Consider the following 20839-nt stretch of genomic DNA (forward strand, 5'->3'; position numbering starts at 1 on the left):
GATTGTGTAAAATAACTTTATAAAAATTTAAATAAAAATATAAACATTTAAAAAAAACTATTTTCACTCCATGTTTTTCCAGGTTTTGAAGCTACATATACCCAAAATGGGCAATGTTCCTTGAATGAAATTAGCTGGTCATCAACTACCATGCATAAATTGTGAACATATCCATCCTGCAAAAACTGATTTCACACTGAAAATACATCTTTAATAGGTTCTATTTTAGCAGTTAATATCTCTAGTTCTTTTAATTTGCTTCAGTAGATGCATTATTTTGAAAACTTTGATAGCATATAACCTGAGTTGAAGAACACATCTATTTTTTTACACTATAATGGTACAACATTTCCATCCTTAGATTTGCAAACAAAAATTGCAATGATCCAGTGACTTTTTCACTTTGAAAGCATCTATTTCCTTCAACACACCTCATATAAACATCTCCCTTCAGCATTTATCCACTTAAGAACTGAATGCAATAAATCTTGGTGCATTAAAAGTAAGACTACTGTTATGTGTGCTTTACCAAAATGAATGAATCACATGCTGAGAGGAGGAGGGTGGGGGAGGGTGGGGAAAAAAGAGAAGCTGATACCAAGGGCACAAGTAGAAAAAAAAAATGTTTGGAAATGGTGATGGCATGGAGACACAAAGCCAATCTGTCGGCAACTGGACATCCTTTACAGAAGGGTCACGAGGAAGAGACAAACCAATCAGGGTGCAGTACAGCACCCATGAAACACACAACTTTCTTCTAGTTCTTTAATGCTTCCCCCCACACCCGAACTATCATGACCCCAGCTCTACCTTACAAATCTGGCTAGACCAGATAGGCGCTGGAAACACAGGGAATCCAGGACAGATAAACTCCTCAGGACCAATAACGAGAGTAGCAATATCAGGAGAAGGGGAAGGTGGGGGAGAAAAGGGGAACCGATCACAATGATCTACATATAACCCCCTCCCTGGAGGACAGACAACAGAAACATGGGTGAAGGAAGACACCAGACAAAGTAAGACATGACAAAATAGTACTAATTTATAAATTATCAAGGGTTCGTGAGGGAGTGGAAAAAATGAGGAGCTGATACCAAGGGCTCAAGTATAAAGAAAATGTTTTGAGAATGATGAGGGCAACAAATGTACAAATGTGCTTGACACAATGGATGTATATAGTATGGATTGTGATAAGAGTTGGGGAAAAAAAAGAGTTGGACGGGCCCCCAATAAAATGATTTTTTTAAATGGCAACATATTTACAAATATGCTTGATACAACTGATGAATGGATTATCATGAGCTGTAAGAGCCCCCAATAAATGGATTTATTGAATGTTTTAAGAAGGAAAGAAAAACTGAACTGTCCCTGGGCGTTTCCAAGTGGTTGGTGGTTTGGAACTGCTGACCTTGCAGGTAGCAGCCTAATGCATAACCACTACACCTCCAGGGCTCCTGATCAATATACTCAAAACTCAAACTCACTGCCATCAAATAATGCTGACTCACAGTGACCCCCTGTGGGTTTCTGATAGTAACTGTTAAGGGGAATAGAAAACCCAATCTTTCTCCCTAGGAGGTGCTGGTGGTTTCAAACTGCCAACCATGCGGATTACAGCCCAAGGGGTAGCTACTAAGTACCAAAGACAAGGTCAGTAAAATATGCACTGTAGTTAAGTTCATGTTTAAGTTGTTAAAAAATATAAGTCTACTAGAAAATCTAAATATAATATACTAGGGGGCTCCAATTTTTCTTTTTTTTTTTTTCTTGTGATACATATTTTGATTTTATTGCTGCTCTTATTAGAGTTCTTTTTTTTTTCTTTTCTTCTTTTACATTTTATTAGGGACTCATACAACTCTTACCACAATCCATACATATACATACATCAATTGTATAAAGCACATCCATACATTCCCTGCCCCAATCATTCTCAAGGCATTTGCTCTCCACTTAAGCCCCTTGCATCAGGTCCTCTTTTTTTTTCCCTCCTCCCTCCCCCTTCCCCCCTCCCTCATATGCCCTTGGTAATTTATACATCGTTGTTTTGTCATATCTTGCCCTATCCGGAGTCTCCCTTCCCCCCTTCTCTGCTGTCCCTCTCCCAGGGAAGAGGTCACATGTGGATCCTTGTAATCAGTTCCCCCTTTCCAACCCACTCACCCTCCACTCTCCCAGCATCGTCCCTCACACCCTTGGTCCTGAAGGTATCATCCACCCTGGATTCCCTGTACCTCCAACCCTCATAGGGCTCCAATTTTTCATGGAAAACTTCCACAAACTTTTTGAAGCCCGCTCATGTTGACTCCGTCATATTCCTATGACACAGGGCTGTCTCGAGTATTATCTGTCTCTCTGCATTCATCTTCTGACTTGTCTAAATAACTGCTTAGCACATTAATAACTTGCTTCTCATTGCCAATGTAGGAGAAAAAAACTCAACTGTATTTAATGAAAGCTAAAACAATGAAGAAAACTATAAGGACGGGTTCTGTGCCTTTTCTAGAAAGATGACATACTAAAGCATGCAATTTTGTCATGCGTGTTTTCACAATAATCTTTTTAAAAACGTAATTGGGAATAACTGTTAAGTAGAGATAAAAAGACTCCAACGGTGATCAAATAACACAATTGTTTCAAGGTCATGGAAAAGCAAAATCACCAAGATGCCATAATAAACCTTAAAAAAGTAGGAAAACTGGGCTTGAAAGACAGACGTGCGGAACGCCCAAGCCCTGAGATGCTTTGTGACAGTTAGGTTTTCTATCACCTTGGCTGGGCCAGGAGTCTCAGTCGTTTGGCAACTGAGACCAGTAGGGTAGTTTCCCATGACTTGACCTCACACAACGTAACTGTCTCTGTAATGGGATAGAAGATTTCAGTGGGAACAATGTCCTTACTCAGATCATAGCCCTGATTCAATTTCCCTCTGGGATGTGGCCTGCCTCCACCATTAGGGGAAACTGGACAAGCTTGCTTACTTTTGGCTGGGTCTGGATTTGCATCTGGCTCATTAACCTCCTATTCTAGACTTGAGCCAGCGGCCTGCCAAAACATCTGCAGACCTTGAGTTTGTCAGTGACCTGGCATCTCATCTCCTGACCTTGGACTCAGTCAGCGCTATAGGCACCAGCTTTAACTGCCAGTCTTGGGTTCCTCCGTCTCCATAGCTACTCAGGCCAGGGAAACCGCCAGCTTAACATCTGACTCCAGCCTGACTTAAAACTCGTCCAATTCCACAACTGTGAGCCATTTCCTGATATAACCATTTCACATTACATGAATTTATAAGCTTCCCTTGTTTTATTTCTCAAGTTAAGATACCATTAATCAAGGTCTGAAACTGATCTTACCTACCTGGCTTGATTTTAGCTTACCAAACCCAAAGCCATCAAGTTGATTAAGACACACAGCGAAGCAATGTAAGGTTTTCAAGACTACTGATCTGTATGGGAGACGAGCAGCATCATCCTTCTCCTGTGGAGTGGCTGGTGGACTCCAGCCACTGACCTGCGGTTGGCAGCTGGGCACTGTAAACCCCTCCCCACCAAGGCTGCTCCTCATTGCGGGAGAAGGGCAAGAGCAAGAAGGGACCCTTCAGTTTGGCCCTCACAGTGTCTTTAACAATTCCATGATCCTTACTAATATCCCTTCGTAATAATGAATACTCAGGTATTTCACTGGGAAAATGTATTAAGGTAATTCCACCTCAGATACTAATAGGAACGCTATATCATATAGGAGAGGTATACTACATTAAAAAACAAACAACTCTGAATTCTGAAACACATCCCAGAGTTTAAAGTAAAAGGGTTAGAGAACTGTTATTTATAGTAAGTAAAACTAGTTATTCTTTTACAGTATTAAAATAAAGCTTCCTTTTAATTAAGTTTAAGTTAAAAATGAATGACATAATTTTGGCAAACATTTTGATATATATATACTTTTTTTTCACACACAGTAACTTAAAAAAATGGGGAAAGGGCTTGAACAGACTAACTCAGAATCACCTGCTACATGTTCTACGATCACTTCACATTTCTGTACACTGTCCCGGTAAGTTTCAGTCTGCAAGTTCTGGAGAGCAGGAACCGGGCCTGTCTCTTCCCATTTGGATACCTGCTCTGTAACTACTGACTAGGTGTGTGTGAGTGAGTGGTTACACGTCGGGCTGCCACCTGCCAGGTCATCCCTTTGAAGCCACCAGCCGCTCTGAAGGGAACATTTTTTACTCCTGTGGAGAGTTACAGTTTCGAAACCTACAAGGGCAATTCTACTCTGCCCTAGAGGGCGGCTGTGATTTAGAGGCAGGAAGTTGAGTGAGATTTTTGAGTAACATAAAAGTCAACTTTTCTAATCCGAGGCTATCAGAATTTGACATTTAGATGATAAGGCAAATATTAACATTATATAAAGCTGAGCTACATCAAGGTGCTAATGCCCTTTCAGAGAAGTCATTGTGAAAATGTTACACTGTACTCTACTATTATGGTCACCCATCTTTTGTACATAAGCACCCTCTCTAAGGACACGCACAAAAAGACATGACATGAGCTTCCAAAAGAGACAGGTTCTCCATCCAGCAGAGGAACCAGTAATAACAAAAAGTACCAGCAATGCTTTCAGTTGGAATGCTTTTCAATGAACCCCAACAGCATATAATCTCTCTGGAAAGGGGCTGAGAATATGCTACACATCCATTCCTCATTCAGTTAACCGCAATGAGTGCCTGTCCTTCTGCACCTGTGACAGTAAATATGCTCTCGCAGACGCTTGGCCCACTGTGGGCACCCGTGCTCCAGCACATCCCGCACTCACCCTCAAAATGCTCCCAGTGTCAGACACTCCCCTCCTTTTCCTTGGACACTTTGCCTTTACTGAGTCAGTACCATAGCTGATTTCATTGATTCCGAAAGGAAAGAGAACAATTTCTTAGTAACGCCTAGCAACCCTTACTGTACAATTGCCTTACATTACAGAAGTATGTAGAACTTCTTAGCAAAAGTCAAATATCTCTTCTGGACAAAATAAGAAATCAAGGGCAAACCCGCGTCCATGGGTGATATTGCATCCATGCCCCGATATGGAAGAAGGGTGATGTGGGATCATGGCCATCTACCCACGGCACCAAGACTGCCATGCTGTCCCTCTCCAGCATCAGCCATGATGCAATCCAACCTTCACTCAAAAAAAAATACCGCATATACTCGAATAAAAGCCGACCCGAGTATAAGCCGAGGCACCTAATTATTACCTGGGAAACCAGAAAAACTGATTGACTCGAGTATAAGCCTAGGGTGGGAAATGCAGAAACTATTGGTGAGTTTCAATAATCAAAACAAATGAAAATAAAATTACTAAAAAGTGAGACTATTATTTTAAATTAAAAACATAAACAAAAGGACAACAAGTCATTTAACATTAGTAAACCAGCACAGTAAGTGGAAAATAGGTTCAACAAAAGCAATAAGGTGTCAACAATGATACCTTAAGAGTACTATTCCCTGAGCTCAATCAGCAACCAAGCTAAAATGTAAAGAGTTAAAATCCTTCAAAACTGGATTCCTCATCATCATCCGTATCCCAATGCAGAGCTTCAGCTGGTGTGAGGTCATCACAGACGGTGTCCTCACTGAGATCGCCAACATCGCCATCACTGCCTCCATTTTCATACAAAGCGCAGTCTTCACCGCCATCCATAGCATTGCTAAGACTACATTTCTGGAAGGCACGTCGCACCGTGTCTTCTGTGATGTCTTCCCATGCATCTCGAACCCACTTTGCTATTAACTCTATGTCAGGCTTCATGAGATTTCCTCCTTTTGTTAGTCGGGCTTGACCAGATGACATCCATTCATGCCACATCCTTCGCACATGGTCTTTAAAAGGCTTATTCAAAGATCCACGTCATAAGACGGCTCTGATTGGTTAGATGTGAGTAAACAAACATTCAAAGCCCTGCAGTGTCAGCGGGGCTTTGAATGAACAATAGAAACAGCAATCACCCGCGAGATGACAGGTGCTTGTCCTATTCCTCGGGAGCCCCAGCGAGATGTTACACCTCGCTGGGGTACCACTGACCCATGTATAAGCCGAACCCGTTTTTCAGCACAAAAAATGTGCTTATACATGAGTTTATATGGTACATCATGAGTGCCTGCCATTTACTTGCTAGCTATCATTATTAGATGCTGGGAATACAGAGATGAGACAAGGTTCCAACTTCCTCTGACTACTAGAAGAGAAAGTAAGAGAAATTAAAATATAGCATAGCAAAGTGTTGAAATGGTAATTACCAAGCAGCCAGACCAAAAGAGAACAGAAAAATAGGCTCTGGGACACAGTATAAAAACCATCATATGCAAAGGAAGATTAAGGAAACAAGAGCAAAGAATAGAGAGTAGCCGGAGTCCGAGCACAAGGATGCTCATATGATGGCCCTGGGGCAGAGGGCCCTGGAGTGACGCAGGGCAGGAGTGCTAAGGGCCGCAAGTAAAGCTGAGGCCGGAGGGATAGGAAAGAGAAAATGTGGGTGGTGGATCTGGGTAGCTGAAGAACATGGAGACAAGAGTGTCGAGGGAATTCACAAAAGAGTGAAATGGCAAACTTTAATGTCTAAGTGGGTGTGGGAACAAGGTAACATGCAGCGAGCAAAGAGGCGAAAGACAAGAACCATGAGCAACAACTGGAACTATTGGTAAGATCACACAGAGAGCAGACAGGAACAAGAACATGAGAGGGTCCTATTAGAACAAAGGTTTACACCAATCCCATCAACTCTGGGTAAAAAGTATGTTTATCTTCATTAGTCTTTGGTTAAATGTTACCATTTTCTTCCCATCATGAACCCTGGCAGTAGTTCACAGAAGCATCAGCAGTTCCCACGACACTACTTTCATACTGGATGGCAGACGTCTTGTACTACCACTCATGCTAATCGCTACTTCAAAATGACCATTAACACTACGCTCATGGCGGGATCTTACGAATGTATCCATAAAAACACATGGCTATTATCTCAAATATAAGTTATTTTCATAATTATATTTCAATAGAACAGACTTCCTTTCTAACCCTAAGCATTTTATGCATTGAAGAACATTACCCTTAGAAAGTGCATGGGCTTCCACCAACTGTCCAAGGCTCCCCGGCACCAAAGAGGCAGACTCTGGTTTAAAGGGCATGCTAGAACTGTAAGCCTCAGAGGTGGGGCAGCGTCAGTGACAATGAGAACCAGGGGTGTGTGAGGAGACTGCGCCTGAAGAGTACACAAGGGGTGCCCCAAAACAAAACCGAATTGTGCTGAGCAGAGCAGAGCTTCCATGGCGAGCATTTCCCCACTGGGTGAGCTTTGGGCACCCCACTCTGCGTTAGTGCACTCTGCGGCATCGCCTGGCAAGGTTCTCTCTGGTTATAGTGAATTTTTTTGTGAAAGCAATTTTGCTGAAACCTTGTTTTTTGTGATGGATGATTTAAGAGAACAGAGTGCAACTGTGAAATTTTGTTTCCTGCTTGGGAAAAGTGCCACAGAAACTGTTGTGATGTTGAACACAGCTTACAAGGACGCACTGTGGGAAAAACTCAAGTGTACAAGTGTTTTCCTAATTTCAAAAAAGGTGAAATGTCGACTGATAACACACCTAACTCTGGATAGCTGTCAACTTCCCAAATGGATAAAAATGTCGAATTCATATTCAAGCTTTCTATTTAGAGTAACAGTGTGCAAAACAAACAAACAAAACCAGTCCTGATTTGTGGCAGAGAGCCACCAGGGTAATGCACCTGCTCACACAGCCATCTTAGTACGCCAGTTTTTGTCAAAAAACAGCATGCCTCTCTTGCCAGACAGCAATTTGAAAACATCAAAAAACAAGGGAGATGCTGTCAGCCATCCAAACAGAAGAGTTTCAAAAATGTTTCCCAGAATGGCATCACAGATTTGACAAAAATATTAAGTGTAATGGAGAGTACTTTGAAGGTGATGTTGTTTTGTAAAAAAAAAAAATTAAATACGTTGCTTTGAAAAAAATATATTCTGGTTTTTTGGGGGTGCTACCCCTCATATAAAAAAAGAGAGTTGTGGGACAGGTGAAGCATGTGGACAAGAACTGCTCACCGTCGCAGGATGTGGAGTAGAGAGAGCGAGTGAGGCATCTGCAACAGTTAAAGACTGCAGGGTGCGTCTTAGGGAAGCACGGATGCCAAGGTGGTGGAGGGACAGTTCTGAATGCGGCTCTTCTACCCACGTCTCTGTAACGCCACCCAATGCTGGATGGCACTGTGCAGAGGCCTTCCCTAATAAAGTGCTAAAATGGGAACTTGATTGAAACCCCCTTAATTGTGTGTATTGTCTTTGAGTTCTGGTGGCAACAAATGATCAAACCCAGCACAGATGTAGAGTGGATGGGAAGGGTGGCTGGTGTCCAAACAGGTAAAGGAGAATGGAGTGTGAGGTACGCCTGACCAGGTTCGTGGCAAGAAGAGCCACAACAACAACTTGTGGGCATCCACATCTCAAGGTAATTGAGCTCGTGGAAACAAGAAAACTCAAAGGGGGCTACGGCTTTTCTCAGAGAGAATAAGAACAACTGTGAAGAACAGGAAGCAGCCTCTCCTAAGTGGTCTTCCAAGACCAGACCATGCGCCATTACCCGTACAGCCTGCTTCAACACCACCGCCTGCAGGAAACCACAACGCCTCGGCGCTGAGTGCTGACACCTCCCCTCTGACAGGCCATTAATGCGACAAAGTAACGTGAACCCTCATGCAACCAGGAGCCGGGACTGGACGCCTAGTGTAAAGTAGAAAGCATGTTTTACTGCTCGCCATCCTTTCAGTCTAGAATTAAGTAGACCTGCCAGCCAGCCTGGTGGGGAGCATCCACTGACATCAGCTCTGCTACATGCTGCTGGTTGATAAGCTACACATTGTGGTAGGACCTACAAACTTTTGTTGAACAAAATGATCTGTTCAATACCAGAAACGTACCTTAAACCTGTAGGTTTAGTTTCCTTTCCTTTTGATTTCTACACACTTACGAGTAGAGGAATAAACATTTCTCTTAATCGTTCTCCTTTAGATTACAATTTCCTGAGTGGGAATAGTATTTCTGTGTTAATCTCCGAGATGCTTCTTGTTAATAAATATAAGAAATAAAATTTACTGTTTTTTATTTTTGTTTTTTACTCATTTTATTGGGGCTCAAACAGCTCTTATCACAATCCATACATGCATCCATTGTGTCAAGCACATTTGTACATTTGTTGCCATCATTTTCAAAATATTTTCTTTCTACTTGAGCCCTTGGTATCAGCTCATTTTCCCCCCTTATGAACCCTTGATAATTTATAAATTATTGCTATTTTTTCATGTCTTACACTGACCGATGTCTCCCTTCACCCACTTTTCTGCTGTCCATCCCCCAGGGAGGGGGTTATATGTAGATCCTTGTGATAGGTTCCCCCTTTCTCCCACCTCCCCCTTCCCCATCCTGGTATCACTACTCTCATTATTGGTCCTGAAGGGTTTATCTGTCCTGGATTCCATGTTTCCAATTCTTATCTGTACCAGGTGTACATGCTCTGGTTTAGCCGTATTTGTAAGGTAGAATTGGGGTCATGATAGTGGGGAGGAGGAAGCCTTTAGGAACTAGAGGAAAGTTGTATGTTTCCTTGGAGGTATACTGAAGAAACAAAATTCAATAGCTAGGCACAAACCTCTATCCCGACCAAACCTGCAGATTGCTCACCTCTTGCAGCGTTAGTAAAGTATTAAGAATAGCTGGTAGTGTGGTCTGCACAACTCCAAACTGATCTTCTGTAAATGATGCTGCGACTAAGTGAGACAGACCTCAAAGGGAAAACAAACACACACACACACACACACATTACATATGATTCATAAATAAGCAAATGGAATACATCCATCTGACTAAAAGTATATATCCAGTATAAAAACTCCTAAAATTAATTGTGTAATTAAAAAAAATGGGTAGGAAATCTAAATAAACTCCAAAACACAGTGAATGACTCTATGAATTGATTTTGACTCAGAGAGCCTACACGACGGAGCACACTGTACTACAGGGCTTGCAAGACTGGTGGGTTCACGCCTCTCACTACATAGCCAAGTGCCTACCTATCGTACACAGAACACCCTAACAATGTGAACAGGCACTGAAAAGGTGGTCGACAACACTAATAAGATGCCAAAGTCTCAGCTTTACATTCTAGCAGAGAAAGTCGGTGGGACACACAGGGCAGCGTGGTAAGGGAGGGTGGTGGCGGTGAGGCTGTTTTCAGTGTGGGCTGGAAAGGCCCCTCTGGGCCGTTTCGTCTATCAGATGAAAAGAAACAGTTCTTTGAACAATAATCAAGCTTCATAGTTAACAAAAGTTAAAAAAAAAACTCTACTTATTGCCTTAAATTTGGAAAAGATATGGAAGAATCTCAGGCTCAATTTCTCTGCAAGTGCATTTGAAAATTCAAACTGAGATCAAAGTCCCAAGCTTATCTTTCACATTGACTATACGCTTACCTATAACTGATTGCTTACCTTCTAATGCCCAAATATGCACTTGCGCGTCTGCAAAAACAGCCTGAATGGAGGCCTCTGGGTGCTACAAATAAAGCATAAATATTAAGCAAGCTCCTCCAGGAGGAAAAAAAAAAAGTACCACCGTATTTCGCTTCATCAACTGTGAAGATTTTTAATAATAACACTTTTTTATATTCTACCTCCCAAGAATTAAAATTTGAAATTCTTATATAACTGAACTGCAATCAAGCACCGGTCATCAATTTATTGCATGACTTGAGACATCTCTAAATCTCATCTAAGAGTACATTTGTTCAAACCCACTGCAGTAGAATATTACAGAGACAATTTCATAAAATGACTAAATGGGCTTTTCTTTACAGCATAAGAACCTAAATATATTTTTACTTTTTAAACCAGGTGCTACAGAGCTGATTAAGATCACCGCCCAATGTATAACCACTACATGACCAGGGCTCCCACTGTTAATTGCAAAGCAAATTAACCATTTGTATCACCCAGGGACCTTACATTAATATTACCTTCCTTTATCCTTTAGTCCTGTTCTAGGAAAAACCACCCAATGTCTTTCATATATCAAAGTTGAATAGCATGGAGCAGGAATTGACCCAAGTAAACAACTAGTGTTCATTTATTACACATCCAATAAAGCCTATTGACTCCTACATCACAGAGCGGTGTCTACGACTTACTGTAGAGCATATCTACTGGCAAAATGAGAGTCAAAACTAGCCGTCAGTTTCCAAGGAAATGGGACATCTTGTTCAGGGTCTCCTCATTTGTCAACAGAGAACGAGGTATCTCACAGAATTTGTATTAGAATCAAATGAAGAAACTTAGTGAAAAAAGCAAAGATAAAATACTCAAGATTAGTTCTCGACCCTCTTCCTACAACAAAACACTGGAGAGCAATTTCAGAGAATGCCTCTTCTTCTTTACAAGGTAGCTTTCTTTCCCAAAACTACAATGGAGAACCTCCAAACCAAAACCAAGTTCACTGCCATCGAACCAATGCCAGCTCAGAGGGATGCTGCCCCTGTATATTTATGAGTAACTCTTTAGAGTAAGAGAAAGTCCTATCTATTTCTCTCCCAAGGAGCGGCTGGTTGTCTCAAACTGCTGACCTTGCAGTTCACCGCTCAATATGTAAGCAGTACACCAACAGGGCTCCTTATGGAGAGCCCCAGGGAGACCATGTTTGAAGTAATAAAGAATTGGGTGGATCTTCTCTTTTACTATACTAAAAAAAACATTTCAGAACCAGACATAAAATTCTTTGTTCCGATGGGACATCCCCTCACAGATGGTCCACAGGGAAGGGATGAGCCAACCTGGGTGCAGTAAATCACTGATGAAACACACAACACCCCTCTGGATCCTCGAGGCTTCCTCATGCCCCACTAACTATCATGACCCCAGTGCTGCCTCTCACTTGGGCGAGACTGGAGCAGGTGCTCAGGTACAGCCAAGGTAAGAGCCCACAACACACAGAACCCAGGAACAGGACGCGAGTAGCATGGCCGGAAAGAGGGAGGGGACGATCGTGATGATCGACTCATAACCACACACCGGACCCCTCCAGGGGGAAGAACAGAAACCACGCAGGAAAGGAGACAGGGGGAAGGGAGACCGTGTTCAGTTTAAGATATGAAAATAATATAATCATTTATCATTTATCAAGGGGTCGTGGGGGTACGGAGGGAGGGGAAAAAAGAAGAGCCGATACCAAGGGCCCAAAAGAAAGTAAATGTCTAGAAACTACTGATGGCAACATATGTACAAATATGGTTGATGCAACTGATGTATGGATTGTTATAAAAAACTGTAAGAGCCCCCAGTAAAATTATCTTTAAATTTAAAAAAATTTATTTGTCACATGCATTTACTGTATTTCTTTGAGCGTGGTTCAGACCTTTTCCCAGTATGACTTTCAGTGTAGGAAGCCCCCAAAGTTCAAATGAATGATGATGCCAATGCGAACTTCCACTTGAAGGCATTAGTGGGGTGCAGAGAGAAGTAGATTTGAAAAACAGAATTCAAAATCTATTTCCCCTGCATATGGGCAAGGGGCTTGTTCATCAAAGGACTGATTAACACACACAACTGTAGCCAGTGAAAACAGAATGAAGCTTTAGCTTCCCAACTGTGATCTGCTCTCCCGTGGCAGCCAGAGTAGCTGACAAAGTAGAATGTCATTTAGTCTGTGGCCTGAATTGCAACTTTTTATCTATCACAAGCTCAGCATCTGCGAGCTAACTCAGACAACTCTCTTTACAACACCAAATTGGCCACAAAGATGTTGGAAGGAAAATGAGTGGTGAAGCATCAGCTAGCAGATGTGCTGGCTTTGGGAAGATCCAGAACCAGGTAGGTAGATGTTGCAGATCAGCACAGAGCTGTCTGCAGCCACAGACTCAGGAGGCCAACGGCCAAGCCAAGCCTCAGGAATCACCAAGGTGAGCAGTGTGTCATGTGTGTCCAGGGCAACTGCTGTTAGAGGGGAGGTTCAGAGAAGCACCATACAAAGCTGTTAGGCTCCCGAGGATTAAGCTATAACATACTTAGGCATGAGCTCCTCTCTGCATTTCTTATCTCCATTACCCCATTCCCAAAGCACGATAGCTGCATTTCTTACCTTACTGAAAAAATACATTATCAGCACCCGCTTTGACAGGAAGTTCTTCACCTGGGGTGGAAAAGAGAGAAGAGTGACACAGTGACAGCTTTCAAACACGGTATGCCCAGGCTGCTGGACACTCAGAATGAAAATGAGGCACCTCACATCTTGCAGGGCAAGAACTCTGGCATACACAATAACCCACTTCAGTAAATGAGTACTTGTGTGCCACGAATCAGGTAACAAAGATGGCCCTCTAACCTCAATCACGGGCCCACGCATTTAGGGCACCTTCAGCTGTCTGTCCTACAGGGTTGCTGTGAACTGGAGATGTCTCCGGAGCAAATGAGCGCATCGCCAAATGAGAGCTGTTTGTAATAAAGGGATTTTTAAGTGGCTCTAGGGGCCATTGTCTAAAGCCATATTCTTCATCAATTCTTGACAGTGTCTGGCCCTTTCATTTCTTAATACAAAGGGGCTTCAAAAGTTCAGTGAAAAAAACGGAATGGCGAGATAATGGAATTTTTCCACGAACTTTTCGAGGCCCCTAGACTGCTTCCCCTGTCCACCCTCCCACTTCCCCACTCCCTCAAAATGCAGCGGCACAAAGCTGACATTTACTGGGGAAAAAACATTTCTTACATCAAAAGGAAATCTATGTATTCCAACTGACTTAGAGTGAACGTGAAACTGAGTGTGATGATGTATACAACTAACATAAAAGCGATTTAAGCATGGAAGTGTGTGATATGTGAATACCGTATCAAGAAAACTACTAAAAACTCACACTTGACCAACCATGACCATGGGTGAAGGGCACTGAGTTGATGTTAGCAGAGGTGGGGTAATTTGGAAAAAGATGCCGAAAATGGTTGTTCAGCACGAAGAATGTAATCAATGGCACTGAATCCGACATGCAGAAGTGGTGGCAATAGAGAATGCTTTATTGTGTGTATTTTTGCCACAATTAGAAAAAAAATAATTGCATGAATAACAGGGAGTACAAGGAAGAAGAAAATGCTCTAGAAGTGAACGTGGTGATAGTCGTTCGTACAACTCCTTTTTGTACGACTCAATTACTGAACTGTGTGAGGTGGATGAAGTGCTAATAAAACTGTTTTTAAAAAAGTGAATTTGCTCCAAACAATACCCTTATTTGAGAGCTACACCACTGGCAAGAAGGATGTTAACAGCGGCACATGTCTAGATGTTGCATAAAAAGTGGCGTGCTAGTGCCTGTGGCACATAAAGCCATTATATGGCCTGAAGTTCATGAAGCACCCTTACTTTTCCTTCTCTACCATCAGGCATTAGTGAGCATGTCACAATTTCTAACATCTTAAAACACAGAACCCCTTGGATTGTTCCACTCCCCCAGCTACTACCCCACTTGCTGGATCCCCTACAGGTTGCTTCTCGAGAGCGCCGGCTCTGCTTGCAGCCTCCAGTTCCCCTCCCCCTGCTCCTGGCCCTCCCAGCCCACTCATCCCATGAGTCCACCGAGCAGCTCGAGCCACCTCTCCCCTCCTCAGGGTCTTTTCTTGGTGTCCTCTCAGCTCAATGACCAGGCCTCCGTCTCTTCCGCTGCTCCTCTTATTCCCATGCCTTTAATCCCTGGAGGGGGCCCAGTTCTGGGAAGCTGCACTCCTCCTGAGTTTTCCCCTAGTCTCAAGGCTTTCAATACGGTCTATCCACTGAGAGCTTCCAATTTTACCCAGAACCTCTGCCTACACTAGATACATGTTCAGTTCTTTACTCAGTACTTTCACTTAGTGGTCTACCAGGCACGTCCAAATTGGCATGTCCAAAATCGGACTCCTGATTTTCCCCACCTCAACTCTATCAAGAACTTTCCTCCAGAAATCAGTAAGTTGCAACTTTATAAATTCACAACTATACAAACTTTTAAAAAGTTCATAGCAAAAATGAATTAAAAAAAACAGAATTGCGCAAGCCAGAAACTATACATGTGCTCCTCTCTAATTGGGCCACAACCAAATCATAAATAAACCTTGTTACCTCAACCTTCGAAATACATGTAGACTCTGATCGTATTTCATAACTTCCACCACAACCACAGTGGTCATGTAAATACCACCATCGCCACTCCTGCCCTCCTAATCCGAGTCTCACGGAGCAGTGAGGATGACTCTCACGTCACTCTTTCTTTTGTAGAAACTTTTGTATTGTGATTCTGATGAAGGGTTACAGAGCAGAACACCAGCCTTACATTCCACAAGCATGTGAGCTTTGATCCTCAATGTGCACCATCATTTAGTCCACTTTCTCCCTGCCTCTCCTGTTTCCATTTCTTCTTCTTCCCTACCCTCTGAACTTTGTCATTGGGTAGATGTTGCCCTGAAATCTTAAATGGCTGACTTTTCTACCAGAGGTAAATTCTGTTCCAGATCTAAAGGGCAGCTAGGGGGCCATAGTGTCAGGGGTCTGGCTAGTAACATCATGTCACTCTCAGGGGTCTGGCCAGTAACGTCTCGTCACTCTTGTGAGCAAATCCTTCCAGAACTTTCTGGCTTACTTGGGGGAAAAGCCAACATCTTTCCACAGCTAACAGGCTGGTGTGCTCGGCATGCTAGCTAGGCCTCTGACTCCATCACCCACCCCCCGCGCTCCACTCCAGCCATACTGGAGTCCAGTTTTTCCTCACACTTCCACGGGTGCTAATCCCTCCTGCCCTCCATGCTCACATCAAGCCGTCTCATCAAGGAAGCTTCTGCCGACTGCCCGTATAAACTGGGACTCCCTCCCCTAGTTATCCTCCATCTCCCTTACCTGCTGCATGCTTCTGACATAAGACATAGTAAATCCCTTTCCTTCTATGACCCATTACTCTCCCTATTTTAATGTCAATTATCAGAGTGTATCTTATGGTCCATAGTATACCATAGCTTAACAGGCAACTCTGTTTCTTAATAGTACAGAATAGCCTGACAATTAATGTACTTTATATTTCAATACATCTAGTATAATAAATGCATGGGCTTACTTATCTATTTCCCCTCACTAGAGTGTAAACACTACATGGGGGCAAGGGTTTTGTTTCCTTTGTCTGAAAACACATCCTGTAGAAACAAATGTGCTTCAGAAAGTTAACGGGAATATTTCATTATCTTTTAATTCCACTTTTCACAAACTTTTTGAAGCACTCAATACTTACATCAAAGGCATTGTAGTAAGTTAAGAAAAATGAAATTGCTATTTGTACAGCTCAAAACAAGTAGAATGCTGGCCATTTATATTTCAACTTGATACACAAAGTACAAAAAAAAAAACCCACCCAAAATCCCACCTATTGAGAGATTCCTGGTGGTTTACTCATCTTAATGCTCCCGATACTATCTACAAATAGAAGGCCTGTAGCCATATCACCCTACCTGATCACGTTTATTCTGAATCCAGGAAGAAATCACACTTGGTTGACCCATTGTCTTACCCTCAGCACTCACAAAGGTAGATGGAGGTGGATTACAAAATTCAGTCATTTGCTGATCTATTAAAAAAACAAAAAGTAAGGTAAGAGGTTAGGCTGTCTGACCTCTATTAACTGAAATTTCAAATTAGAGAAAATAAATATCCTCACCAGGTGCAGAAGTCCATAATCTAGGCCCTCTTCTTATTAGTTGAGGACTTTGAGGTGACCTATAGCAGGTGCTTACATCAAAAACTCCAGCCATCCGATTAATTACACCAGAACCTAAGGGGGTCCCAAGGGGACTTACAACATCAGGTGTAGATAATTTTGATGAAAATATCGAGGATTTCACTGCTGATGGCACTGAAGGCCGAGTCATCTGGCTAGATTTCGGTGTCTGAAAAGTGATTTCTTCTGTAAGAGAACAGAGCCAAGGCACAGGTTCTCAAATGTTACACAGCTCTGCTTTTTTCTTAGTAGACGGTTTCCATTCCTAAGACCTCTTCTCCCACAATAATTCAATGACCATCCATATTCAGTAAAGAGTTCATTCAAAACATCAATGAGCTCTTAGTGTCAGACAGGGACAGCGTCCCTTGTTTTCTACCCTCCAGGAATATTTTCATCTTCAAGGTCAATTTCTCCAAGTACAGGCTGTTTTTCAATGAACTCATCCATTAAAATTTTGTTTGTACATGGCAAGGAGCCCTGGTGGCATAGTGGGTCATGAGGTGGGCTGCCCACTCTGAGACCAGCACGTCACACCCGGGGTGGCTCTGAGGAAGAAAGACGAGGCTTTCTACGCGTGGACAGGGCTCTGTTCTCAGAACCCACGGAGCTGCTCTAGCCGGTCGTGAAGGGTTGAGTGTTGGGACACTGTGTAAGTCAGTGCTGCGGCATGCTCTTCCTACAGTGTCACTGGGCTAACTATGCCAAGCCCAGTGTAAAACAGAGAGCGCGAACATTCTCATTCCACCTGACGCTCTCCCACGCTCACCAATCACACCAAAGACTAACCTTCCCGGGGGGGCTACACATCTCACGGGATGAAGCTGACACGCAAAGAGCTTCCTTAACAATCGTCTTATAAAAGGAGGCTCCAAAGAGTTTAGGGGGAAATTCCACTGTCTTTTAATTCCATTATTCCACAAAATTTGTAAGTCCCCTGCAACTCTGCCAATTTAGTTATAGCTCGTCCCACACACAAAAATGGAGCATTGTCCCTCCCACTCCAGCAGCAGGCACAAAGACAAAAAAATAAAATAATAGGATTTTATCATCTTAACAAAACCACTGTAAGGCATTAACAAAGTACCGAATTTTCCTAACATGACTTTTTGAGGGTTAGTGGAAATTAGAAAGCTTTGGAGAGTACATTTTAAAATTCAGAATGAGGTTTTCTATAGGCAGTGCAAAAGTTACGAATGAGATCTGTTCCTAAGTACACTGAATTTCTAGTAAGAACATGTGCACACAGCTCTGATGTAGTCTCACTTCAGGGCAACGGGCTCCGAGTTTTCAGTGATTCAAAAGCTACTACAGCATCAAGTGAAGGTGACTGTAATGATGTGTTTGAGTAAGTTCTAACTTTTTACAGTGAGGGGCAGGTTTACTTAATATTATTAAAGGGCAAATACAAGTTGTCCATGAAGTTAGTTGTCTGTAACCCAGGGACTTACTGTATTCCTCACGAGACAAATTTTGGCTGAACGAGAGGGTATCACAACAATTTAAAATAATAAATGCAAAACTAAATAAATAGGAAACGTTCCACTCTTGGTCAAGTCCATAATCCACAGGACCTAATATGTAAATCTGGGGTCATCAGCCTATTCAAAATTCTTCCTGGCTCCATGCCATGCCTACAGGATAAACTCTCCACTAGAAAACATCTCACGTCTCTCCCTCTCTCTCATACTTCACGCTCCAGGAGCACGAGACGGAGCAAGTCTCCTCATGTTCTGGACTACTCACGCTGTACTTCTTGCTGAGGATAGGACCTCCACCTAGCCCCTCAAAACCCTCTCCACTTTGCTCCAGCTCTCAGCTCATTTGTTACTGCTCATACAGTTATCTTATTCTACACTCTCAGCAAGTACTCATTGAAGACCCATAGTTTTAAAGCCTCCTGGAGGTAACAGTCCAGTAGAGATGACAAAATGAGCAAGCAGTCCCAAGGAAAGAAGTTTTGGGGGGTCAAAAAACAACAGATTGTTAATTGGGAAGTTCAACCCAAAGTCACTGTGGTCTAGGCCCCACTGCAATCCCGCAGGGCGGAACGGACTTGCCCCACAGGGTTTCTCAGGCTTATGAAGCAGATGGCCACTCCTTTCTCCCACGAGTTCAAGCCACCAACTTTCTGTTGGTAGCCAAGCACTTTAATCACTGTGCCACCAGGACTCATTAGGTAAAAAACGGGCAGCTGGATCACTGGGTCCATACTTCTATTACACTTTATTTCAGCGTTCCTTTGTCTTGCGGCATTCAATCGTGTATTAAATACACAGTGAAAAGTTGGCAATGTCTGAAATGCCCTAACATCTTTGAAAATCTGGCGTTCATGGTTCTCTCAGTGATTTTCACCTGCAAAGTGTGTCTTTGCCCAAACCAGTGGAGTACTGCCTTCAAACACACAGAGCTAACTGCCTTGACCCAGAGTGACTTTCAAACATCAGAATTAGTCGCCAATCTATAAAAAGTGGATTTCACCTAGATATTTTTAAATTTCAGGCTTTAAAAAGATACAAAAACCTGGAAGCTCATGTAAACCAAACACCAAACCCACTGCCGTCATATCAATTCCAAATTTTAGTGACCTTATGACAAACCAACCTACTGCCATCAAGTCAATTCTGACGTACAGGGACCCTAGGTCAGGTTTCTCAGACTGTCAGTCTTTATGGGAGATCTTCACAGTCACTGGTCAGTCTGAATTGTCAACTTTACAGTTGTCAGTTCAAAGCCTAACCCATAGTGCCACCAAGGATAGGAGCGAATAAAACTAATTCACAGTATTCCCAAGGCTGTAATCTTCATGGAAGCAGGCTGCCACAATGCCCGGTGGATTCGAACCACTGACCCCTTGATTAGCAGCAGAGCACTTAACTAGTGCCTGATTAAATGGCTGACGCCAACCCACAAGCTCCCCCTTCAGGCGAAGCCTGTGCTTTCCAGTTTACCGGCCCTGTGGCCACTCAGCTGGCCTCACTGCTTCATTAAACACCTGACTCCAAACGGCATCTCTGCATTTAAGTCCTTTTCAGTCTGACAATTACAGGAATCTTCCACTTCAGGCATTAGGGAAAATAGCACAGGCTCCTCCACTTGTGTTTCTCCCTCTGTCTTCATAATTCAACCTGAAGAGGTGCTAACATCGTCTCAGGCCATCTTGAAACAATTAGGGGTAATGCCCTACCCTTCACTATCCAGAGACTTCTGGTCTGCAGGGTACTGCAATCACAACAACGCCCAGAAGGATTTGTAAAGACTCGTGTGACTTTGTATTAGAATAAAGTGCATTCTTCTATTTGATGAACAGATTTTGTCCGTCTTTTTAACACAATCACCACAAAGAGCCTAGTATTTTCTATAAACAATGATACACAGGCCTTTTTCTTAGTTTAGTGTAACATCCCATAAATTGGAACAACATTCTCTAAGAATACAAGGGTGCTTGAAAAGTTCGAGGAAAAATTCCATGATTTTTTAATTCTATTTTTCCACAACATTTTAAATTCCTTTCAAACGTTCCTGAGACTCGTGTTTTCTGCACACAGCACTGGGGTTCCTTACCTGGAGCGGTTGGTGTCCTTGAGCCCCCTGGGCAGAACGACATGAGCACTCTCCCATTCGCAGCAGCAGTTTCTTGGTAGAGAACCAGTTTCTGCGTCATGTCATTTAGAAGACTCAAGCATTCCCTTGAGATGGCTGTCCAGTTGTGCGGGTGTCCACCTACAAGGTCCAAACACCAACCTTTAAAATGCAGACAATCTTAGACTCTCCTCTCAAAGTGGACAGGACGAGACACAAGAACGGTCCCAGTACATGTTGCATCAAAGACCACTTTTCTTAATTACTTCTTACATTCATGCTACCTCATACACAGATCAGTAAATATTTGTGAAATGAATGAGTTTTCCAAAAATCTTCAAGTGAAAATTTGCTATCTAGCCATAAAAGAAACACTAGCAAGTTGGTCACTAAAATACAAACATGAGTAAAGGTTAAATGGAGCT

The 20839-nt window shown here is 42.7% G+C and overlaps 1 protein-coding gene across 3 annotated transcripts in view; it reads right to left on the reverse strand.

Moving 5' to 3' along the window:
• The window catches only part of NDC1 (NDC1 transmembrane nucleoporin), a 64019-nt gene that overhangs the window by 9155 nt on the left and 34025 nt on the right, over positions 1-20839 (reverse strand). For 2 of the 3 annotated variants that reach the window (XM_075556402.1, XM_075556411.1), the window contains exons 11-16: positions 20397-20555; positions 16773-17018; positions 16567-16682; positions 13193-13243; positions 10555-10618; positions 9749-9849 (exon numbers count right to left, since the gene is read on the reverse strand). In XM_075556402.1, coding sequence (XP_075412517.1) covers positions 9749-9849; positions 10555-10618; positions 13193-13243; positions 16567-16682; positions 16773-17018; positions 20397-20555 — 737 coding nt within the window. The remainder of the gene's footprint in view (positions 1-9748; positions 9850-10554; positions 10619-13192; positions 13244-16566; positions 16683-16772; positions 17019-20396; positions 20556-20839) is intronic. The other variant, XM_075556421.1, reaches the window with a different exon arrangement.

Source organism: Tenrec ecaudatus, chromosome 1 (genome assembly GCF_050624435.1).
Source record: "Tenrec ecaudatus isolate mTenEca1 chromosome 1, mTenEca1.hap1, whole genome shotgun sequence".
Classification (NCBI taxonomy): domain Eukaryota; kingdom Metazoa; phylum Chordata; class Mammalia; order Afrosoricida; family Tenrecidae; genus Tenrec; species Tenrec ecaudatus.